This window comes from Rhizophagus irregularis, chromosome 3 (assembly GCF_026210795.1).
Source record: "Rhizophagus irregularis chromosome 3, complete sequence".
NCBI lineage: Eukaryota > Fungi > Glomeromycota > Glomeromycetes > Glomerales > Glomeraceae > Rhizophagus > Rhizophagus irregularis.
Genome location: NC_089431.1, coordinates 2,602,759 through 2,624,476, shown reverse-complemented (window position 1 = coordinate 2,624,476; position 21,718 = coordinate 2,602,759). Strand labels below are relative to the sequence as shown.

The following is a 21,718-nucleotide window of genomic DNA, read 5'->3' as shown; positions in this document are numbered from 1 at the left end:
CACTCCCGATGTTGTATAGTCTATACAGTATAGCTTTTATTTATACAGTATAATTAATTTACCCTCGATAATGGATTTCCTAATATAACGGATTTTTGACAAATTTTACTAATAGAACGGATGGTGTCATTATATCGAATTTCAAATTTTATCCTTCGATCGACATCACCAATTCCGATATAATGATTAATCATTAAAGGGTACCAGGAAGTTATGGTAGATTTTAATCGATTATATGTCCAATGTTTTTTCCTGTTATGATTTACTAAATCAGGTGCGCTTTAATTTTGGTATATAGTAGAAAGCTAAAAAGTGATTCAAATTACAAAAATGCACGAGTTTACTCAAAATAAACTCTATTTATCATTTAAAATGCAAAATAAACCTGAATGTTAAAGCTACATTTGAAGTGTATGTATTATATATAATTCTATCTATACTTCATCTTCCGACTACTCCGCTATTAGCTATTTTCGTCTTGTAATGTGATTATTACTTTAACATTATTAGATTCTAAAAAATTAAATTAAATAAAATTTATTTATTTAAAATACATCTATTTAATACATTGCTCCTTTTACTATTATTATATTCTAATGACTTCCAGTACGAGCGTTATCATAATTTTGGATGAACCATTCTGTAGATTCTTTCACGGCTTTAATTAAAAGGAAAGTGTGTTAACACGAATTTCATATATTGTCGTTGAATGACACACAAATAAAATTGTATTAACTTACCAACTTCAAAGGGAGTGAATTGAAAATCGGGAAGATATTTCATTAATTTTGCGTTACTGGCTGTCTTTTTATATTGTCCATCCGCTTTGCTAGTATCAAACTAAATAAATATTTTTTATTAGCAATGACTATTATTTATCATTTTATTTTATTTTTTTTAAGAATAACCACTCACATTATAATCGCCTTCGAAACCAACAGCTTTTACAATGGTATCGGCTACATCTTTAATAGATACTTCATCCTTTTCACCAACTAAAAAAAGTGTAAATTTAGACTTCAAAATTACTACTACTTCTTCTGTTAAAATTTTTTGATATTTACAATACCTGATAGGATAATAGGATCGATTTCTTTATATTCTCTCAATACCCAAATAAATAATTTTGCCAAATCACGCGAATAAATAAATTGGCGAAGAGGTTTACCAGTTCCAGCAACAACAAAAGGCGTTCCATTTTCTGAAATTCACGTCAATTTAAAATTATTAATATATATGTATATATATTTTTTGTTTTCTTTTTTTTAAAAAAAAGACACACTATCCAAATTTACTTTTAGCAAGATAACACTTATGAACTAATCCAGGAATAACGTGAGAATCTTGTAAATCGTAATTATCATGAGGACCAAATACATTAGTTGGAATGACTGAAGTAAAATTATCACCAAATTGATCATGATATGCCCTAAAATAAAGTAATTAGAAGGTTTTTAAATCATGAACACACGTGTAGATTTAATTTACTTGTTTTGAGTATCTATCAAACGCTTTGCATAGGCGTAACCAAAATTAGATTCATGAGGAGGCCCACTATGAATCATTGTCTCATCGATTGGATATGTTGTTTTATCGGGAAAGATGCACGTAGAGAGACACGAAACAACTTTCTTAACCTATAAGTTATATGATATTAAATCTTCAATAATACTTCGTGCTTTGAATTATAATTAAATCCTTACTTTATGTTCATGGGCAGTTTGCAAAACATTATCATTGATTAATAAATTGTCTCTTAGGAAATCCAATTTATATTTCATATTTTTGAAAAGACCACCGACGAGGGCAGCCAAATGTATCACGTGAGTTGGCTTATACTTTTCAAAAATAGCACGCGTAGCTTCTGCAGACCTTAAAAGGAAATTCAAAAACTATTTGAATTTTTGATTTAATAGAAATTTGAATCAAAATAATAAATTATTACCTTAAGTTACCATCTTTACTTGTGAGGAAAACCCATTTTTCTCCTTCCTGTTTACCATATTTTCCGTTATCATTTTCAATAACCCACTCAATTGCTTTCCCTACAAGGCCGGAACCACCGGTAACTAAAATGACTTTTTCATTTGACATTGGGATTGAAAATTAGTTTGACCTAAAATTTAAAGGGAAATTGAATCGAAAAAAAAAACGGATTCTGACCTTATTTATACTTTATCACATACATTATATTGACAAATCAAACTTATTAATTCATGTTCCATATTGTTCCAGGTAAGGTTGTTTGTTTAACCCTCCTTGAATAAGAACCGAAAAATTCCGATTCCCCGCATTGCTGCGGAATTCTGGTAGTATTCGGACGTACAAAAAAAGCCCATTATTATTTATGTTAGTTTCTATTTTCTTTTCTGTTTATTACATATTTTTCAGAGATCAAAATTCTTTGATAGAACTTTTAACTTGAGAAGTCGCTATTTGAGCTTCCGCCTTGCTTTGTTGGTTTTTCTTGTTATACCTCCAACTGCCATTGATTTTTGTTTTCGTCGTTACAAAATTTTTTAATAAAACATTAATACAATGAGTGGTGTGGAAGAAGCAACTGATATGAGCGTATTCATTTCTTTGCTAATGAGGGTGGCAAGAGCTTTTTTCCAAACACATCACATTGTAATACTGGATCAGCTCACTAAACAAGAAGCCATGAGCGACGAAAACTTGGCGAAAGGCGTTGGTCTTAACGTCAAAGAGATCCACAAGTTTTGCGGTACTCTAAAAGAAGCACGTCTCATTAAAACGTTCACAAAAGCTGAACCAAAGAAAGCAGAACAGCGGGCAATTCCAAGAACTTATTATTATGTTGACTGGCAACAGGTAAGAACACATATTTATGTGTATTTATAATCATTATTATTTATCATTTTTTTATTTTTATTAGGTTGTCAATGTTATCAAATGGAAAATTTTTAAAATCCGTGAGATGGTCGGCGATCGTATGCGAAGTGTATGAATTCATTTTTATTTTGAATTTGATTTGATATTCTATTTCATGTAAACAATCCATGTTGAAGCCTCTTTGTGAATACAGGAACAAGAAAATAAGGGATATTTATGCCCAGGTTGCAAAAAAGTATTTGCACCTCTTGACGTTCATAATCTCTTTGATCCTATTCGTCAGACATTTATATGTGATTTATGTCATTCTGAATTGGATCATAATGACAATGCCGAAAACGTCAAAGGATCCGAGAAGCTTCATGGAAGGTAATTGTTGACGATGGTTTAGTCCGCAAAATAACTTACTGATCATTATTTAAAAATTTTAGATTCATGGAACAAAGTAAACCGATAATCGATTTATTGAAAACTATTGATAAATTACGAATCCCTGTGTATGTATTTACTTATATAAATTTAATTTAGGATTTGATTAGTTTCTATTGCAATAATTTATCTCTATTTGTACAAAAGTTCTTCAATTGAAAAACTACAAGCTGGATCAGGTGCAAAAAATGGACAACCAGGTTCTACTCGTATGTAATAAATAAAGTATAGATTGTATTTTATTTTCGTACTGACGTTAATTATTTCAATGATATATTTAGAGGAACATGATGTACAATATGCCCAAGACACCATGCAACAAATGGGAGGGGATATTGTCGTTGTGTTTCAGGATGATAATGAGACTTCAAAAATAGAACGACAAGCGGAACTTGAAAAAAAGCGGCAAGTATTTTTTAAGTACTTATGTTTAATCACGTTTATTTAGAATGTCTATTTACTTTTTTATATTTAATAGACAACAAAATGCGTTACCTGCTTGGCATGTTCGTAGTACAGTTTCAGGTGAAATGATGGTTTCGAATGCTTGGAATTCAGGAGCAAACAAAGAAATTGAAGAGCAAAAGGTGGAAAATATTAGAGTTAACGAAAAAGAAGATGAGGGACATGGCCGATATTTAGAAGAATATTATGCTAATTATAATCAAGATACTGAATCACCAAATGTTGAGGAAATCGATGATGATGATTTTGAGGAAGTAGAGATTGAAGAAGAGTTTGAGGAAGTCGAAATGGCCTATAATAGTCGTGAGGATGAGGATGATGATCTTGATGTGGTCGATCTGGAAAGTTCACATCGATATGATAAACGATTGAGAACAGATGATGGTTATGGGAAATACTCCGAAAATGGCAACAGGAAGATTAATGGTAGCCATTATTGATAAAAATTTTTATTCTTAATTGTATTTATTGAATATGATTATTATCCAAGATCTCCAGTTAGAAAAAGAGCTTTAGAGAGTCTCTATACACGAATGAGATAATAACTTTATCTAGATTTTTTTTTTTTATAAATTAATTTTTTTTTTTATTCGAAGTGCTTGAAATGTTACATATTTTCAGGTTATTTTATTATATAAAACATTTACAATTATAACAAATAAAGTGTAGAATAAGTTATAAGTACTATATAATATTTAAGCAGATTATCTAATCATAAACTAAATATTAAAAAAAAAGATTAATAATACAATCGAGCATTTCGTACAATAAATAATTCTAGTTATTGTTTCAAGTCTAAATCTTTAATGTCTTCAGCATCTAAATTAAAAAAGATGACATTAAAAGAATGATTAACTTATACGATTATGGATGTAAATAAATATAAATTACCTGCACTAGTAGCTTTGTGAATATCATGCCTTTCAGGAGAAGTAGTAGTTGCTGTTGATGTAGAATTATTATTATTATCTTTATTATCTGGAATTTCTAAATCATCATTTAATTTATATGGAGAAGCCTTAGAAGCAGAATTAATTGAAGATTGATTATGATCTTCTCTTTCTTCTCTTATAATTTTTATTTGATGATTATTAGTGGAAGAGCTAAATACATCATCATCGTCAGTATCCTTGTTAACATCAATACCATGTGATCCATAAACTGGCTGAGATTTCAAAGGTGAAATTCGAGCATTAGGGGCAGTATTAAAAGAATTGTTGGTGGTATTGATATACTGACGATCATTATTTTTTTGTGGTTGAAAAGGAGAAAAATCTTCTTCAAGTAAAGGATTATCTGCTTCATAACCGGGTAAACTTGTGTAATGCGGAGTAGAATGTTGAGTTGTTTCATTTCTTGTTGCCGTTTGTTGTTTTAATTTTTCGTACCATTCTTTAGCTTTCTTTTTTGTTGCTAAAATTTTTTAAAAATAAATTTAATAATTTAAGAAAATTAAAGTTGCTCAATCAAATAAATAATCCTTACTGTCAACAGCCTGAACAATTTTTTCTTTAATTATTGGAAGTTCCTCTATTTAATAGAAAAATAATTTAATATAAAAATCATATCTTTATCTAATTAATGAAATTAAGCATTTTTACCTGAAAAATCAGGGAAAGCAGATTGTTGTTGCTGTTGAGGCGGTGATTGCTGTCCATGTTGCTGTCGTTGTTGTTGTGCATCATATTGAGGATTTTCGGCATAAAATTGTCCTAAAATCAAAAATCAAAAATTTAGATATATGAAAAAGTTATTTTAAAAATAAAAACTTACTATCTGCTTCGGCTGCTAAACTTCTAGCTAATTCTTCATCACGTTTAATTTGTTCGCTAGTATTAGGTCCAGACTATGTATTTAAAAAAAAAAATTAAAAAATTTATAGGAAAAACGTAAAGAAGCTAATTCAAATGATACAACATACTTCGGTTTGAGCTGGAATATTTTCTTCACTCTTGTAGTTTGGGTCAGACATACTCAAAAGAGCATTTATACTTTGTTCTAAATTTGCTTGATTGGCTTCAAATACTGCTTCACATACTTCGGGATCTACGCTAGGGAACATACCCTTCAGGGTATTTATTGCTTCAGTATTCTGAGTTGACATTGTTACTATGTATGTGTGTAAGTAAAGAAGATTCAAATGGGGACACTCAAAACAAATTAATTGGCTTATTTATAAGATATACTTGGCGAATAACTTGGCAGATAACTTGGCGATTCTTGATTACTTTGTTTTCCTCTTTAGTTTTTCCGATATTCAACATATGAAATTTAAACATCTAAGCGGTGTAACTGCCGATCATTTCAGAAATTTTTCCTCTTGCAGTTTTCTTAACCATTTCTCTACTCTTGATCTCAGTATGAGTTTAGTTGACGAAACAAATTTTGTTACAAATTTCCTTAGTTCTTTATCATCACGCCCCGTGAGATATCCTCAAGACTTTGCTCCTCCTCTTCAAACGCGTCAAAAGCCAGTAAGTTAAAGAATCTAAACCAGACTTTCTTATTTAATACAAGTTTTCATTTTATTATTATTTTTAGACAGCAAACGCACTATCTAGTAAAAGTAAAAAATCAACAGGAAAATCAAATCAAGAAATTTCACAAAACGCCGAACCTGCTCAAGGTACAGGCGTAATATTTTGAATGAATTTTTTTCCCCTTGTTTTTTTTCCAAATAACGCGTACTTTTTTTTTCAGGTATTCCAATTCAAGTAAAAATTAAATCACTTAAAGGAGGTCAAACATTTACAGTCCAATTAAATAATTCTGATACGGTTATTAATCTTAAGGAAAAATTGCAACCACTTGCTTCGATTCCTATTAATAATCAAAGATTGATATTAAAAGGAAAAGCTTTAATCGATACTAAAACTTTATATGAATATGGTATTAATAATGATACCACAGTACATTTAGTTCAAAAGTCTGGTAGTGCGTCAATTAGTTCTTCTACTTCTGATACAATATCATCACCTGTTTCTTCAAGTTCAGCTCAAGAACCTCTTAGTTCTTCTGCTATGGAAAAATTGAAAGATCCTCAATTTTGGCGTGCTTTACATACTTTTCTTCAAGGTGAATTTTCTCAAAATAAAGATGCTAATCGTGTCTTTCAAGAATTTTCTAACATTTATAAAGAATATAATGGAAAATTTATTGAAGACTTTGATAAACATACAAAAACTGAATAGAAATATTATTTTTTTATATTAGAAATTATCATAAATTTACTGTATTATTATTCGTCGGTATCTAAAAAATAAATACAATTTTTAACATGTTATTACGTTATTATTGAAAGAGTATATTTTTAATATTGTAAATTGTAACGAACTTATATATCCGAAAACCAGAAACATCAAAGTATTTTAATAATAATTTACAATTTGATGTAGAAAAAATTCTCCAAGAACAAATGTTTAAATAAATACTATAAAATACAATAAAATTTATAAACCCCCCCCCCTCCTAAATAAAATCTAAAATTACAAATAAAGAATTTAATTTATAATTACACTAAGTAATAATTATAATCAAGAGAAAAAAATGGAAAAAAAACCTGGAGACACAGACCCTTTAAACAAAGTCCTAAACCAATAATTAAAAGTAATTGTTGAATACCATTATAAAAATAATTCAACATTCAAAAAAGGTTAATAATGGAGAGATTAAAAGTTATAATAAATCACAAAATTTTCACGTCATAATTTTCAAAGTCTGTTGAAAAACCTTTTTCGAGGCATTACAGTTCCATCATTAAATCTAATTATTTAAAAAGAAAAAAAAAGATAATAATATATGATAGATTCGTAACAAGATTTTTTTTCAAAAAAAAAAAATATATATATTCATATAAACTTTAACACATAAATGAATCTCTACTCACAATTTTGTCTTTGCCCTTAATTCTTCCCGTTGAATTATTCATTAAATCAATGTCATCACTCCGTCGTTCTATTTGACAAACCGTACATATAGTTTCTGGTTCATTTTCTGTAGAAATGTTCGATTCGGTCTCGAGGCATCTACGATGGTAACCGTGGCCACAACGGAAAAGTAATAGGTCGTTTTCTTGAATCGTTGACGATGTTGAAGGTTGAGGAGACGGTGGCGAGGGGAGTGGGTTGACAGATGTCGAAGCTTCTCCATCAGACAGGTACTGATTAGATTCTTCTTCAAGTAATTCAAGGGTCGGTAAGGCATCTGGTAAGGCATCTGCAATATTGGCAGGGTTGGATATAGTGGATGAATGGGGCGTTTTCTTTTCGGGTGAACCCCAACCAGATGGTGTGCGAAGGTTCAGATGGTTAAGATCCGTTCCCCAAAACTGAACCCCACACACTTCACATGCCCCCCTACGAGGGCGCCAGCCTTTACCACGCTGTCTAACAACACCCGCTACATTCATGAACAAGTCCTTTTCAAATAGTCGGTTGGTCATAGCTAGCAACTGACCTTCATATTTATATGTATCAATCATCCCTACGAAAATGTCCCGAAAGTCCGAGACGGTACTATTCCTTTTGGCTTGCGACTGAATAAATCTAAGCAATAGTCTCGGCAATGAAACGTAAGGCGAAGATGTGGACAACAGTAAGGACCTCATAATAGACTGAACATATGATTTAAAAGTAGTAACTAAATGATTTGCAATATATGGTGATATAGGTGATCTCGATACTTCAAATGAGGATAATTGCCCATTGGCTAAAAGTTTTTCTGACATCATTGGAGGTATTGGTGGTATTACACATGAAGATATAGCTTTAGTGGCATCCAAAAATGCATCAAGAAGTTTGAACCATAATAACTCAGTTTCACTTTCTGTAGTATGGTCTTGAGGCAAGGCAACAGCACCCTTAGAACCTTTTGTTGAAGTTGCTCGTCGGCAACTATTCTCGCACAAAAGAATGCCAATCTTGAGTACACCTTTTAATTTCATTAAAGATGTCTCTATTTTTGTTTTTTCTATTAATGTCCATTGGTCATTTATGTCATTTTTTTTATCTTCAATCAATGAAAGAATTTCCTGCTTTTTATCTTGGACTATATCCAAAATTTTGTTAAGTGCTTCAACTGCTTTACCACTTCTCTCCAAAATCCAAACCACTGCGTCTACAATATCAGTGTCATCACAAATAGGCAATACATATTCCATTCTATAGGTATCTGGATGAGTTTGTAAATAATGGTATACACCTGTAGGATCAAATCTGCACATTAATGCAATATACTGTTCATGAATTTCTGGATCTATAAGAAGGGACTCTGAATGTGCTTCAGACATAATAACTTGTTCTTCGACAGTTCGAACCCTCACAAGTTCTCCGCCTGTTATATTTTCTTGAGAAGGTTCCAACAGTCCCCTCAAATAAGTGAATAAACGTGCTGGAGATGATGATAAATTCTCGATAACAGTTTTATGATCACTGTCAAAATATGTTTTAATAATTGCGGCAGTTTGTTCACCATCAATATCAACAATTTCATCAATTCTCGTCATAATAGTTTGTGTAACTTCTTCTCTTTGTTTCTCCGTAAGCTTACTGTTGGGATTTAATAAGCTACGAATACAATCAAAAACTTCATTTCTTCGTTCAGGATCTTTTAAATAAGTTGTCACTAATAATCCGTATTTTTTATCTGCTTTATATACATGCTCCAGCACTCTCCAAAACCCAGCATTTTCATATAACTGAACCATCTGATTTTCATCTTGTGGTGTATAAATAGATAATAAACATTCTACTGAAAGTTGTCGTTCTTCCCGAGTACGAGGAACATTATCAGTACTGAGATGGACCAGTATCTTGTGTATGATAGATGGGGGTAATAGTAAGAATTGTGTGTATTTTGGTAAATTACGCGCTACAAAACTATACAAGTAGGAAATATCTGTCTGGGAAAATTCCGAGTTATCATAAGAACTTGATGTCATAACTTCTAACAAGATATTCACTAATAACTGACGATTTATAATTTTCCCAGGTAATTCTTCTTCCTCAACATATTCATCACCATTCATAATTATTTCAACCCCGTTTAAATAAGAATCTTCAAAGGCGATTTCTAAAGCTTGCAAGAACGCTTTTGTATCAAATCGTAAGAAGATTCTAAGATAGGGATAAGTAGGTTCTGAACCTTTCAACTCATCTTCAGCTGTTAAGATTAATTCCCCACCGTGCCTAGGCCATACAACACAACGACCAGAAAACACAAAAGAATATAATGTTGTTCGAGCCTCATTAGCTTCTGGCTCTGAAAGTGGAGCACCGTTAGGATATGTGCGACCAGTGAGAATATTTCCCATGTAAGTATAAAATTTGCGAGCGTTTGTTCTCATTGTCTCCAAATCTTCACCCGCTTCAACATTAACATCAGCTGAAATGGAGGAAGTTGACATTGAAGAACGATGCTTCTTTTTTTTACGCTTTTCTAAAATTAAGATTTTCCTGATTATTTTAAGAAGCTCAACAGCCGGACTAACGTAATCCATCATGGAACGATTCCAAACATAGATCATCGCATCATAGAGTCCTTCACTTTGACATAATTGGACAACTTGATCAATATCTATACATTGAGGGTTAATGTGCCATATGCATTTTTCAACTTTTGCAAGCATACGACGACTCTTATAATGATCGACCAGATCTTTCATTATTTCCGGCGGTAAATCCTTTATTTTATCTTCGAGTATATATGGTTCAAAAACTTCAAGGAGTACTCCTTTAGCAGAAGCCTCAGAATATCGCTCATAAACATCATTAAATAGAAAGTCCTCTCTATGCATACTAAGACAGGCCTCAATACATGCGACAGCTAAATCATTGAATAAAACTGCACCGCTACCATTATGTTCATCAACCATACCCTGGAATGTACGCTCGCTCGAAAATGCATAATTTATTGAACCTATTAAAAGTTCCATAAGTTTTTCACCTACAATTGCATGACGACTTTCTTCATCATCCGGTAAACCAAGAATTGTTTGAGATGATGTTTTATTATAAAAAGATGTGGCTAAAGCTATAGCTTCAAGGAAATCACCAGATTGCACAAGTGCAACTACACGATCAGCCCATGACAAAAGTGTCCCAGCATGAAGTTGTCTCACACCCTACGATAATTTTAAAACATTAGTATTGGAGTTTGAAATTTTATCGATAATTACTAGAATATAAATTCAATCAAATATATACCAAGAGAAATACGTTTCCTTTATATACGCGTATACTGTGATAGTAAGCCAAATCAACCGTTGTCCTTGATGTATCTACATGCACATTTGAATCGTCCGTGATATCCTTTAAAAGTGAGGAAAACCTATCATGATATACTAATGATCTTTGACGAATATTGCTTTGCTCAAAATCATGCAAAGATTTTGGATCAAATACAACAATATCTTCGGTATTTGTCAAAATCAGCAATATCTGTAATAACACGTTTTAGTTACGTAGGAATATAAATCCAATCGAATGATCAACATGCGATATGCTGTCTTTATAAATAATTAAATAAAATCAAATAATGATTAAAGTCACCTGAGAGGATAGCCACTGTAGCGCAACTATGCCATTCCTAGATTTCCAATCACCAACTCTGGTAAATTCTAGCCTAACATCATGTTCAGGGCGTCTTCTTTTTTTTGAAAGTTCGGCAGCAGAGAGTGGCACAGCAGTTACTTTTAAAATAGTCAAATGATGACCCCATGAGAATGCGAGTAGAGGATCAGTATATTCAGTTGGTGAATCTTTTTTTTTTTAATCAAAATAAATAAAATAAAATATCAAAATTTAATGTAAAAAAAAAAAAAACGACCTAAATAAATTTAGTTGGGTTACCGTCATTTAGCTGAAACTTATCAGCAGGAAACCATGCTAAGCATCCGGCAATTGATTTTGACGTGGATGAATCCGTCGAAACATTTTTGGGTTTTAAATATTTATATTGGGTTTGAGGTGTTGGTTTAGTACTAACTATAATCATCTATTAATGATAGACAAAACATAAACATAAATACATAGATAAATAAACTTAATACAAAAGATTCAATAAAATAAATACCTTATAAGGTGTTAACATTGCTACAAGCCCAAAACTTTCGGATCCATGAGGCGTTTGACCAAGAGGCAAAGGTGATAAACCAAATACTGTACTCGGTCTTCTCGGTTTAGAAGGTACTGAAGCTTGAGAAGCAGATGTCTGCGTAGGATAACTTCCAAGAATACGTGTAGTTTCTGTAGCATTAACCAACATGACCTTATACAAGTTATGGTAAAATGCCATACCCTTTTTGAAAAATTATTAAAAATAAAAAAAATAAAAATAAACATTATTCGGATTCATAAAGATAAAAGATAGTGATTAAAAGAATAACTACAACATACATGATCGTCTCCCGACACTATTCCATTTTTTCTCATACCGACAAACCCAACATGTAAAATTGATGAACCACGAATGTGTCCTTCTTTTCTGCCACCTGCAGCAACAGCCGGGGAAATTGGTGAAATAGAACGCACTGGATTCATTGGTCTTTGCAAATCCCATATTAATATAAATCCTTGTGCATGACCACTGACAATCTGAGTGTGATCAGAAGAAATAGCAAGTGAGGTAACCGCACCATGCTGTTCAAAAGCTAATAATTGAAAAATACATTAATCTTTTATTTATTTAAAAATAATACATTTATTGATAACGAAAACTCTCACTATAATACCATTGACTGTAGTTCCAAGAACGCATTTTAATGTTTGTGAAAAATCATATACCATAATTAAGCCACGAATAGTACCGACTGCAATAACACCACTAACCTATAATATACATATATACATATATTATTGAAAAAAATTAAATAATAAGTAAAATAAATAAAAAGAATTTAGAGAAATGACTCAAGATTTTAATTTAAGAAAGTAATACGTACAGCGAGCACCGTAGCCAAGCCTGCATGCTGATTTGAGTATAATTGTTCTGATAATTTTGCCATAGGGGACCACCGGAAAGCTTCCCATGGTTCAGGTGGGGCAAGTAATCCTAAGTCCTCAAGACCTAATATTGAAGGAGATGATGAACGTGATAGTCGAGATGATGCTCTAGATTGCATCGAAGGAATCGACGCAGAAGAAGTAGAGCGTAATCGTGCTAAACTAGGATCAAGAGCTCTTAAAGAACGTGGCGAAAGTGGAGTTGTTGATGGAGTAGCTGCAGACCTGCGAGATATATCCGATAATGAATCCTATAAGGACCATTTATTAGGCAAGGCCACTTCTTTTATGAACTTAAAAAGCTTATAATAACTACAAATACCTCAAAACCAGGAATCTCAGATTCAGTATCTATAGTTTCAGAATCTATGCATTCTTCATCACTAGAACCTTCTGATTCATTCAAAATTCTATCTAGACTAAGGTGTTGCGCTAAAATCGAATCAAATAGCTCATTATTATTTAAAATAAAAATACATATCATTGTAAATAACAATATCAAATCATTACCTTTATTTACAAATTCCTCATACAAAGCAGCTTCTTTCATGACCCGTTCCAGCAGATCAGCAACTTTCTTTCTTCGCTGTGCACCCATAGTTGATGGATCCGCCAATGGTCCACCTTGTAAATGTATTTGAAGATCTTCTTGAAGTTTATATAATTCTGTGAGCGCAGATTTTATTGTACTATCTTGAGTAATAGGAAGATCCAGTTCTGGTATTCGGAGCTTATTGAAAGAATTTTCAATATCAACCAATGAAGAGACACCGTTCACTATAAAGTAAACCAGATTAATGAAATGAATTCAGAATTATCAATTGCTAATAATAGTTTCAACTCTTACCAAGACGCGATATTGAACCCTCAGCTACTTTTGGCTGTGGTTGAATGTCATGTATATCGATCGTTGGAGTAGCTGGCTCATCATTACTGCTACATATATTTAAGATTGAATCGGAATTAAATTCATTCGAAAAAAATCAAAAAAAAATCAGTTAGAATTAAGTGTAATAAAGCGATTTTGTCAAAGAAAAAGAGATCTAAAGTGTCCTTAAAAATCTATGATTTCCTTACCTTCCATCAGTATCTTCGTCTTCTTCGCTATTCCCGCTTGTCAGTCCATTATTTTCGTGTAGGAGCTCAAGGGCTCTTTTCATTGCGTCAGTTAAACCCGCAGCTTTCCATGCTTCCATTCTTTTCTTTAAATTACTTAAATACTTTTCTGCTTGAACATTATCTTCTAAGGCAGCTTCAAGTTCTGGTGGTAATGGCCCTTCTGGAGCACTATTTGAAGACAGTGGATGCTTAGAAAAGTCATCGTCCGTGTCTGACTCCAGTATTCGTTTTATTAAATCGTCATATGTTTCGGTTTCTGGTGCTGTGGGCGTCATTACTCATGTAAACTTTAGAAACTTAGGATGAACAAATTATATAAATTATTTAACTATCCCTTTTTTTTTAAGGTTTTGCGAAGCTATATCGAGCTGGTAAAATGGTGTATGGTTTATATATTATCGCTAGACAAAACCCGCCCACAAAGTCACATGTCATCGATCACTTTGTAGTCATTACAATATTTATATATTTATATATATTAAAGCATTAACTATATTTATTCACATAAGACAATAGCCCATTTTTTCGTTTATAGTGTGTCCCAATATTTATTTTTGTTTATAGTTGTAAAAACTTAAATGCATAAAAAACACGTGTAACAAATTATCATATTGTTGAAAAACGCGCTTGTCTTTTCATTAGATTTAGCTACCTGTTAAATTTTGGCGATCTGAGAAAGATGCTACGTAGTTTCCAGATCAACTACGCTAATCGGAATCACTTACTTTTCAGAATAATAAATATACGAAAAATGTCTACCGTCAACATTCGCCAGCGATTGCTAATTTGGGAAGCCGAAAAGAAAAGACAAGAGGATCGTTTAAATATAAAAGCGCAAAATACCATCAATATTACTTTAATGGATGGAACCATAAAACAAGGAATCGCAGGTGTTACAACACCATTAGAATGCGCAAAAGGTAAGTTGGAAATCTATCACCTATCTTTATAATATTATTATACCTTAAGTTTTTCTTTAAAAACTTTAGGTATTTCACGTAAGCTTGCCAATAATTCTATAGTGGCACTTATTAATTCTCGTGAACTTTACGATATGAACCGTCCTCTTACCAATTCATGTACTTTGCAGCTTCTTCCTTTTGAACTGAATGATTCTACAACCAAGGATGTGTTTTGGCATTCAACTTCTCATGTATTAGGTTTAGCTCTAGAAACAAAATATGGAGATGATATTTTACTATGCGATGGGCCATCACTTAAACAGGGAGGCTTCTTTTATGAACTTCTATTAAAGAAACATAGTGAACAATTGGATAATGAACGAGGAGAAATATCAAAAATAAGTCGATTGCATGAAGTAATTGCTCAACTTATCAGATCACCGGAAATTAGAAAGGAACCTTTCAATTCAGAAGAATTGCAAGAAATTTTGAAAATTATGAATGAATTTGTTTCACAAAATTACCCATTCGAACATCTGGTTGTTACGAAAAATATAGCTTATGACATCTTTTCCAATAATCCGTTCAAATTATATTACCTCTCAAAAATACCAGAAAATGAGCAAATTACACTTTATAAATGTGGACCATTTATCGACCTTTGTCGTGGACCTCATATTCCACACACCGGATATATTAAAGCAATAGATTTGTTAAAATGTGCAAATGTTTATTGGACGCCTGACATTGATAATAACAAAACTTCTCCACAATCTATTATTCGTATTTATGGAATTTCATTTCCTAATGCTCAAGAACTTAAATCTTGGAAACAAGAACGAGATTTAGCACATAAATTGGATCACCGGACAATAGGAAAATCTCAAAAACTCTTTTTAACTCATCCTTTGAGTCCAGGATCTATCTTTATGCTTCCACATGGCACTCGAATATTTCAAAAATTACAAAATTATATTCGTGTAAAATATAGAAAATTTGGTTACGAAGAAGTAATGACGCCAATGATATTCAAAAAAGAATTATGGGAAACTTCGGGACATTGGCAAAATTATCAAAATGAAATGTTTACAGTACATTACCATAATGATAATAGCGATGTTTATAGATTAAAACCCATGAATTGTCCGGGACATTGTTTGATATTTGATAGTGCACCAAAATCCTTTCGTGATTTGCCATTAAGATTAGCAGATTTTGGCTCATTACACAGGTATTTTCTGTTTAGTACATTTTAATATAATTTAATTATTTTATTTAATCATATCTTGCATAACTGATGAATTCCTTTGATATCACAAGATTATATGATGATGCAGTGTGCTAATAATTTAAAATAAAATACAGAAATGAAACATCGGGTTCACTTTCTGGACTCACTAGAGTTCGTCAATTCCACCAAGATGACGCTCATATTTTTTGTAGGGAATCGCAAATCTTTGAAGAAATATCCGCTACTCTATCATTCATAGACGGTGTTTACAAAGATTTAGGATTTACTAACTATGAAAGCTTTTTGTCAACAAGGCCGAATAAAAATTTTATTGGCGAAATCAAAGAATGGGATTACGCCGAGGATGCACTCAAAAAAGCATTAGATATGACTGGACGGAAATGGACCATCAATCCAGAAGATGCCGCTTTTTATGGACCTAAAGTAGATATTATGGTTGAAGATGCTTTTCATCGCATGCATCAAACAGCAACTATTCAACTTGATTTTCAACTCCCTAAAAGATTTCAACTGAAATATCGTGATGAAAATGGAACAGATCAAACCCCAATAATTATTCATCGTGCAATTTTGGGGTCAGTTGAGCGTATCATGGCTATATTAACAGAACATACAGGTGGAAAATGGCCTTTCTGGCTGAGCCCAAGACAGGCAATTATAATTCCAATTGGAGGATTAAAATTCCTTGATTATGCTGAATATATCTGCAATTACTTAAAATCAGAAAATTCCCGATGTAGTTATTTTATAGATGTTGATCGATCAACAAATTCATTAAATAAGATGATTAAAACCGCTCAATTATCACAATACAATTTCATAATATTAGTTGGAGAAAAAGAAAGAAACACACAAACTATAAACGTTCGACGACGAGATGGAGAAATATTGGGTAACATGACAGTTGACGAGTTGCTAAATTATTTTAATGATTTAAACAGCAATCATTTATGATCGACATTTTTTTTTTACTTTGAATTTGTGAAAGTTTTCGGATTTGCGGCATATGAATGTCAGAGCAAGTAAAGATAATATGCATATATTATTTATGAAAATTTTTAATTTTTAATTTTAAATGTTTGAATTTGAAATTGAATTTGGGCGAAAAGAAATTTTATCAAAAGAATGCATATAATTGAAGTTTTTTGGGATATCATTTCATGTTTAACACAGGATTAATGCACGATTATGCCTGCAACAATTTAAAATTTACTGTTATTAATTGCTACATGAAAAAAATATTGCGTCAATGTGCATATAAAGAAAACGATAAGCAAAAGCTTTTCCGATGAAATTTAAATAATAATCGAAAGATAACAATAATATGCAAAAGTATGTGTTTTTTGCATAACCAATGAAGCTTTATGTGATTACTGCGTAAATACCGTTATCCAATCATATTTTAAATATTCAAACGTAAAATGGTTTCATTCAAATTATAATGTCACATGATCTATGGTTTCAGCCAATGTAAGTGGTTTAATTCGATTAATGGTTAATTCTGCACGTCAAATGATTAAACTTTATTTTGTTTCAGGAATTGAGATTCATAGCATAACAATGATAATTGTTTAAAAATAATGATACAGTAATGAAACAATGGTAATGACAATACACTTCTGCAACAATAATTATTTTATTTTTTGATTTGATTCTCGTTAAGTCTTAGTTTTAATGCATTTGGTGCATTAATATACGTGTTTACTATTGTTTCAAAGATTTTTGTTCGTAAATTTTGGATACAATATTTAATTTTAAATATCACTCTTGTTCTTTTTGTCCTTGATATATATCAACATTATCTTTCCAAAATCCCTCTTCCAAATTTAATTCATCCCTTGAGACTTTTTGGATTTTCCAACCACGTTTTTTCAATGTATCAAATAACATATTGTCTGATCTCGTAGTTCTTGATTGATGACAAAGTAAAAGGGTTGTATATGATGGTGTTGATAATTCTAATATATTAATCATAAATGAATTATTTAAAAATAATATACATATATGAGATCAATTTCAATTTTAAGGTCATTAACTTACCATCAATAGAATCAACTAAAGGTACAATTAAATAATCTACCCAAATTACATCGGCAGCTAAGATAAAATCCCACGGACCTTTATCGATTAAAAATGGAATATAATCTTTTCTAAAAATAATAATGAGAAATTAAATTATTTTTTTTTATACAAATAATACGTAAAAAATATAACTTTTCTAACCTATTTTCCCAATCTAATGGTTTAGCTAAAACATTATTATTTTCAAATCCATTTAATTTGATGATTTTTTCAATTTCAGGAATAACAATTGGTGCATCTGTTATTGTTACCATGCTTGCACCTAAGATGGATGATGTGAGTGATGGTATAGATTTACCTGCTCCCTTGAAAAAAATAATAATATAGTTTTTAAAGAGAAAATTATCAAAAAAAGGTTCAGTATTCAGATTTTTACCAGTTCAATCACTTTTTTCCCCTTAAAATCCAGTTTATTTTCATTACATTGTTTTTCAAGAAATTTTGAGAGAATCAAACTCTAAAATAAATAAAATAAATAAATAACTTTGAACGAAAAAAACAAAGTGAAAAAAAAAAATCTTACAGCATCCCAAACGTTGTTGGCAGTTTTAACAGCGTGATCATCATCATTCATAAATAATTCATTATTATCATTATCAGGATATAAATAAATTGTTTGATTTTTTATTTTAAAAGATTTCGACTGATTTGATGGTGAAATTTTAAAATCAAAAGAAGGGAATTTTGGTCCTTCTAAAAGAAATAAAGTCGGTAAAGAATTCAACTCAGAAATACCTGACGTTTTGTCAGATAACGACATTTGTTTTTCTGATAAAAGAACAGAAAAGATTAATTCTTTATATATGATGATCAATCATATGCTGCCGCTACTGCGGCTAATCCCTTTTAAATAAAAGTATATTTATTTTTATTCTTTTAAATATTATAAAAAATAATTATGCTTGAATTTGAATTATTACTATCGTAAACAAATTTTCAACTTGCTTTTTTTTAAAAAAAAAATTGTACAACGAATATCTACCATTTAAAGTAAGATTCTTCTATTCTCATCTGACATATATCACATATATCGAATAAATTTTCTCATGATTTGCGAAATTCTCCCCTGTTTCTTTGATTTATTCTTCATTGATCTCTTAATTGATCGCTTCGTTGATCTCTTCGTTGGTTTCTTTGATTGTTTCGTTGATCTCTTCGTTGATTGCTTCGTTGGTTTCTTCTCTGATTGTTTCGTTGATTGTTTCGTTGGTCTCTTCGTTGATTGCTTCGTTAGTTTCTTCTCTGATTGTTTCGTTGATTGTTTCGTTGATTGTTTCGTTGGTCTCTTCGTTGATTTTTTCTTAATATTTTTCTTCTTTGTTTCCTCCTTTGACTCTGGACAGTCACAGATAGTATTAAAACATTCTACAGCTAGTAAATTACAATAACTAATTACTTCGAGGATTTTGTTATAAAATAAATTAATTTTGAAAAAAAAACTTACGTAATATTTCAAATGAATTGCTTTCTTGTTCTATTTCCTCTAATTTCTCTGATTCGTCAAAATTAAATTCAAATTGTTCAAGTGATAAATCTGTAGATGACAAATCCGTGGCTGGTGATTTAAAATTCAACATATATTGATATTTGACTGCAAACATGGCAATAATTAAAGAAATAATAATAAAAAAAATATTTTTAAAATTTAATTTAAGCTGTTGATTTCTGATAGGAATATTTTCTTCGTTGATAATATCATTTTCATTCATAATATCTTGAATTTCTTCTCCAAAAATATCATCATTTTCGTCAAGAATTTCTTCTATTTCTATTTCTTGACCTATTTGAATTAAATTATATCTTATTGTATTATCATTTTCACTTATTGAATAAGATGATAAAAAATCATTTCCTAAATAAAATTGATCATTCAATTCTTCTGAGATCATAATTGATATCTTTTTCTCAATTTTTTCTTTACCAATTAAAAGATTTAATTCTAATTTAGTTAAAATTTTCACATCTTGAGTTAAATAAACTGGTTTAAATGAAATTTTATTCGTATCAATACCATCATTCTTTAATCGATTTAATGAAATTATTGAATGATTTTTTGAAGGATCTAATATTACATATTTTTTCTTTTCATTGAAATTATCTTTGCTAACGTATTCATATTGAACTTTATATTTTTTTTGTTTAATCTGCATTGTATTAAATTTTTTTTATAAAAAAACAACTAAACGAAAACTTTTCAATAAGGAATGATTAAGACGAAAACATTTATATTATTTAGGCCATCCAGTGAATTGGAAATATATAATTTAAAAACGCGAAACTTGTTAAGAACAATTAGAAGAAAGAGAAAGAGACGAACGCGTAACCAGTATTTGTGCACCTATATGGGGTACAGATGTTGACGTACTTTATCACGTGCAGGTGCATAAACTAAGCACTGAATAACTCCGCCCAAAAATTTTGGACAGAAATAAGAAATTTTTCTTTAATTAAAAAAAAAAACAGATTATTGATACACATATTATTGATTTACTCTTGATTTAAAGTTTTTATGATTTTCTTTTATCATATTTAATAATTCTCTAACTTGATTGATCTCATGTTCGTTCCATTTGAGTTGTTTTATAGGTTCTATGCCAGCTTCAAGTTGACGTAGAAAATTTTTGTGTTTTCCCAGATTTTCTTTAAATTTTAATAAAATACTCTTAACCCTATTTAAATCATCATCTAAATACGTTAAGAAAGATTCGATTTCTGTGGCTATTTTATTATCAACTTTTAAAGCATTCACTTTTGTAGTATCAGTTACCGAATCAATGAGATCACGAATTCGTTTCGAATAACTTGGGTTATTGATATTTTCAATAAATCTTTGTACTTCATCTTTTGCCTTAATGACTTGTTTATGAGTACCACTACGAAATGATTCTGCCGTTGATGTAGCTTCGTAAGCTTCTTCTACGGAAGAAAGAAAATTGTCTAAAGCTTCTATTGATCCCTTAATAGAATTTTGAAGATTGGGATCCAATCTGCGGGTAATGGTTGACATAAATGAATCATTTGAAACGTAATTTAAGGTGTAATTAATAAATTGCTCAAAATTCCAAATAAACCAAGCTCCGTCACTATACATTTTTGTATAAGAAGATTTCGCAATTTCCAATTTCGAGCTAAAATCATTAAGATTCATTACTAATTCAGGTCCAGTATCATTAAATGCTACACTCTGTTCAATTCTAAGAGCTAAACTAGTACAATTTACAATATTTTGGTTTATTTCTTCGTTTGCTTATATTTGTAATAAAAAAAAGAAAATTATAAGTAAACTATAGAATAATCACACTAAATAATTTATTACAAAACTTACATGGTAATTTAAATATATCGAAAGCATAACCAAATTTCTCAGCGTATTTAATAAATTCTTCAAAAGTGAATACAATCGTCTCAGATGTTGGTGAAAATTGATACGTAACTGCCAAAATGACAAAAATTAAAGAAATAGCATAATAATGCCGTCGATTAAGGTTATAACCATTTCTTCTTTCGTTGTTATTTTCTTGAATACCGCCATCTCGGGGAATATTGTCTTGGTGCATTATATTTTATTTCTTTTGATTTAAAATAATTTATTCAGAAGGCCCCTTATTTAACCATTG

General features: G+C 30.8%; 9 protein-coding genes across 10 annotated transcripts; 3 read left to right on the top strand and 6 right to left on the bottom strand.

The window, feature by feature from the left end:
- Positions 1–251: 251 nt before the first annotated feature.
- On the bottom strand, positions 252–2,136 carry OCT59_020640 (uncharacterized protein). Its single transcript, XM_025326092.2, has 8 exons — positions 1,946–2,136; positions 1,704–1,872; positions 1,489–1,637; positions 1,296–1,429; positions 1,070–1,201; positions 916–995; positions 741–840; positions 252–658 (listed from the first exon to the last, which is right to left on the bottom strand). Exons 1-8 carry the CDS (start codon positions 2,092–2,094, stop codon positions 594–596), a joined length of 978 nt encoding a protein of 325 aa, XP_025177887.1. The 5' UTR covers positions 2,095–2,136; the 3' UTR covers positions 252–593.
- A 236-nt stretch (positions 2,137–2,372) lies between these two features.
- On the top strand, positions 2,373–4,247 carry OCT59_020639 (uncharacterized protein). The gene is made up of 7 exons (XM_025317650.2): positions 2,373–2,832; positions 2,897–2,962; positions 3,047–3,222; positions 3,285–3,350; positions 3,430–3,491; positions 3,564–3,687; positions 3,761–4,247. The coding sequence occupies exons 1-7, from the start codon at positions 2,539–2,541 to the stop codon at positions 4,185–4,187; spliced, it is 1,215 nt and encodes a 404-aa protein (XP_025177888.1). The 5' UTR covers positions 2,373–2,538; the 3' UTR covers positions 4,188–4,247.
- A 66-nt stretch (positions 4,248–4,313) lies between these two features.
- OCT59_020638 (uncharacterized protein) lies at positions 4,314–5,982 on the bottom strand. 2 transcript variants are annotated; one of them, XM_066149313.1, is made up of 6 exons: positions 5,669–5,982; positions 5,521–5,593; positions 5,349–5,459; positions 5,233–5,277; positions 4,639–5,160; positions 4,314–4,566 (listed from the first exon to the last, which is right to left on the bottom strand). In XM_066149313.1, the coding sequence occupies exons 1-6, from the start codon at positions 5,849–5,851 to the stop codon at positions 4,529–4,531; spliced, it is 972 nt and encodes a 323-aa protein (XP_065990231.1). In that variant the 5' UTR covers positions 5,852–5,982; the 3' UTR covers positions 4,314–4,528. The 2 variants fall into 2 exon arrangements, with proteins under 2 accessions (XP_065990231.1, XP_065990232.1); XM_066149314.1 differs by having other exon boundaries at positions 5,233–5,275.
- Positions 5,983–6,036: 54 nt separating this feature from the next.
- OCT59_020637 (uncharacterized protein) lies at positions 6,037–7,482 on the top strand. Its single transcript, XM_025317652.2, has 3 exons — positions 6,037–6,221; positions 6,289–6,373; positions 6,448–7,482. The coding sequence occupies exons 1-3, from the start codon at positions 6,108–6,110 to the stop codon at positions 6,936–6,938; spliced, it is 690 nt and encodes a 229-aa protein (XP_025177890.1). The 5' UTR covers positions 6,037–6,107; the 3' UTR covers positions 6,939–7,482.
- OCT59_020636 (uncharacterized protein) lies at positions 6,880–14,140 on the bottom strand (the record flags this gene model as incomplete). Its single annotated transcript, XM_066149312.1, has 15 exons — positions 6,880–7,226; positions 7,307–7,509; positions 7,634–7,962; positions 8,203–10,867; positions 10,950–11,183; positions 11,295–11,503; positions 11,595–11,739; positions 11,818–12,042; positions 12,141–12,394; positions 12,476–12,572; positions 12,686–12,997; positions 13,069–13,178; positions 13,257–13,523; positions 13,594–13,682; positions 13,824–14,140. 14 exons carry the CDS (start codon positions 14,138–14,140, stop codon positions 7,504–7,506), a joined length of 5,259 nt encoding a protein of 1,752 aa, XP_065990230.1. The 3' UTR covers positions 6,880–7,226; positions 7,307–7,503.
- Positions 14,141–14,616: 476 nt separating this feature from the next.
- Positions 14,617–16,973, top strand: OCT59_020635 (uncharacterized protein; the record flags this gene model as incomplete). The annotated part of the gene is made up of 3 exons (XM_066149311.1): positions 14,617–14,785; positions 14,855–15,998; positions 16,133–16,973. 3 exons carry the CDS (start codon positions 14,617–14,619, stop codon positions 16,971–16,973), a joined length of 2,154 nt encoding a protein of 717 aa, XP_065990229.1.
- Positions 16,974–17,625: 652 nt separating this feature from the next.
- OCT59_020634 (uncharacterized protein) lies at positions 17,626–19,022 on the bottom strand. Its single transcript, XM_025317654.2, has 5 exons — positions 18,625–19,022; positions 18,478–18,558; positions 18,243–18,406; positions 18,060–18,169; positions 17,626–17,977 (listed from the first exon to the last, which is right to left on the bottom strand). Exons 1-5 carry the CDS (start codon positions 18,859–18,861, stop codon positions 17,781–17,783), a joined length of 789 nt encoding a protein of 262 aa, XP_025177893.1. The 5' UTR covers positions 18,862–19,022; the 3' UTR covers positions 17,626–17,780.
- OCT59_020633 (uncharacterized protein) lies at positions 18,948–20,418 on the bottom strand. Its single transcript, XM_025310854.2, has 2 exons — positions 19,546–20,418; positions 18,948–19,472 (listed from the first exon to the last, which is right to left on the bottom strand). Exons 1-2 carry the CDS (start codon positions 20,249–20,251, stop codon positions 19,123–19,125), a joined length of 1,056 nt encoding a protein of 351 aa, XP_025177894.1. The 5' UTR covers positions 20,252–20,418; the 3' UTR covers positions 18,948–19,122.
- A 77-nt stretch (positions 20,419–20,495) lies between these two features.
- On the bottom strand, positions 20,496–21,696 carry OCT59_020632 (uncharacterized protein). Its single transcript, XM_066149310.1, has 2 exons — positions 21,427–21,696; positions 20,496–21,347 (listed from the first exon to the last, which is right to left on the bottom strand). The coding sequence occupies exons 1-2, from the start codon at positions 21,656–21,658 to the stop codon at positions 20,581–20,583; spliced, it is 999 nt and encodes a 332-aa protein (XP_065990228.1). The 5' UTR covers positions 21,659–21,696; the 3' UTR covers positions 20,496–20,580.
- Positions 21,697–21,718: the final 22 nt, after the last annotated feature.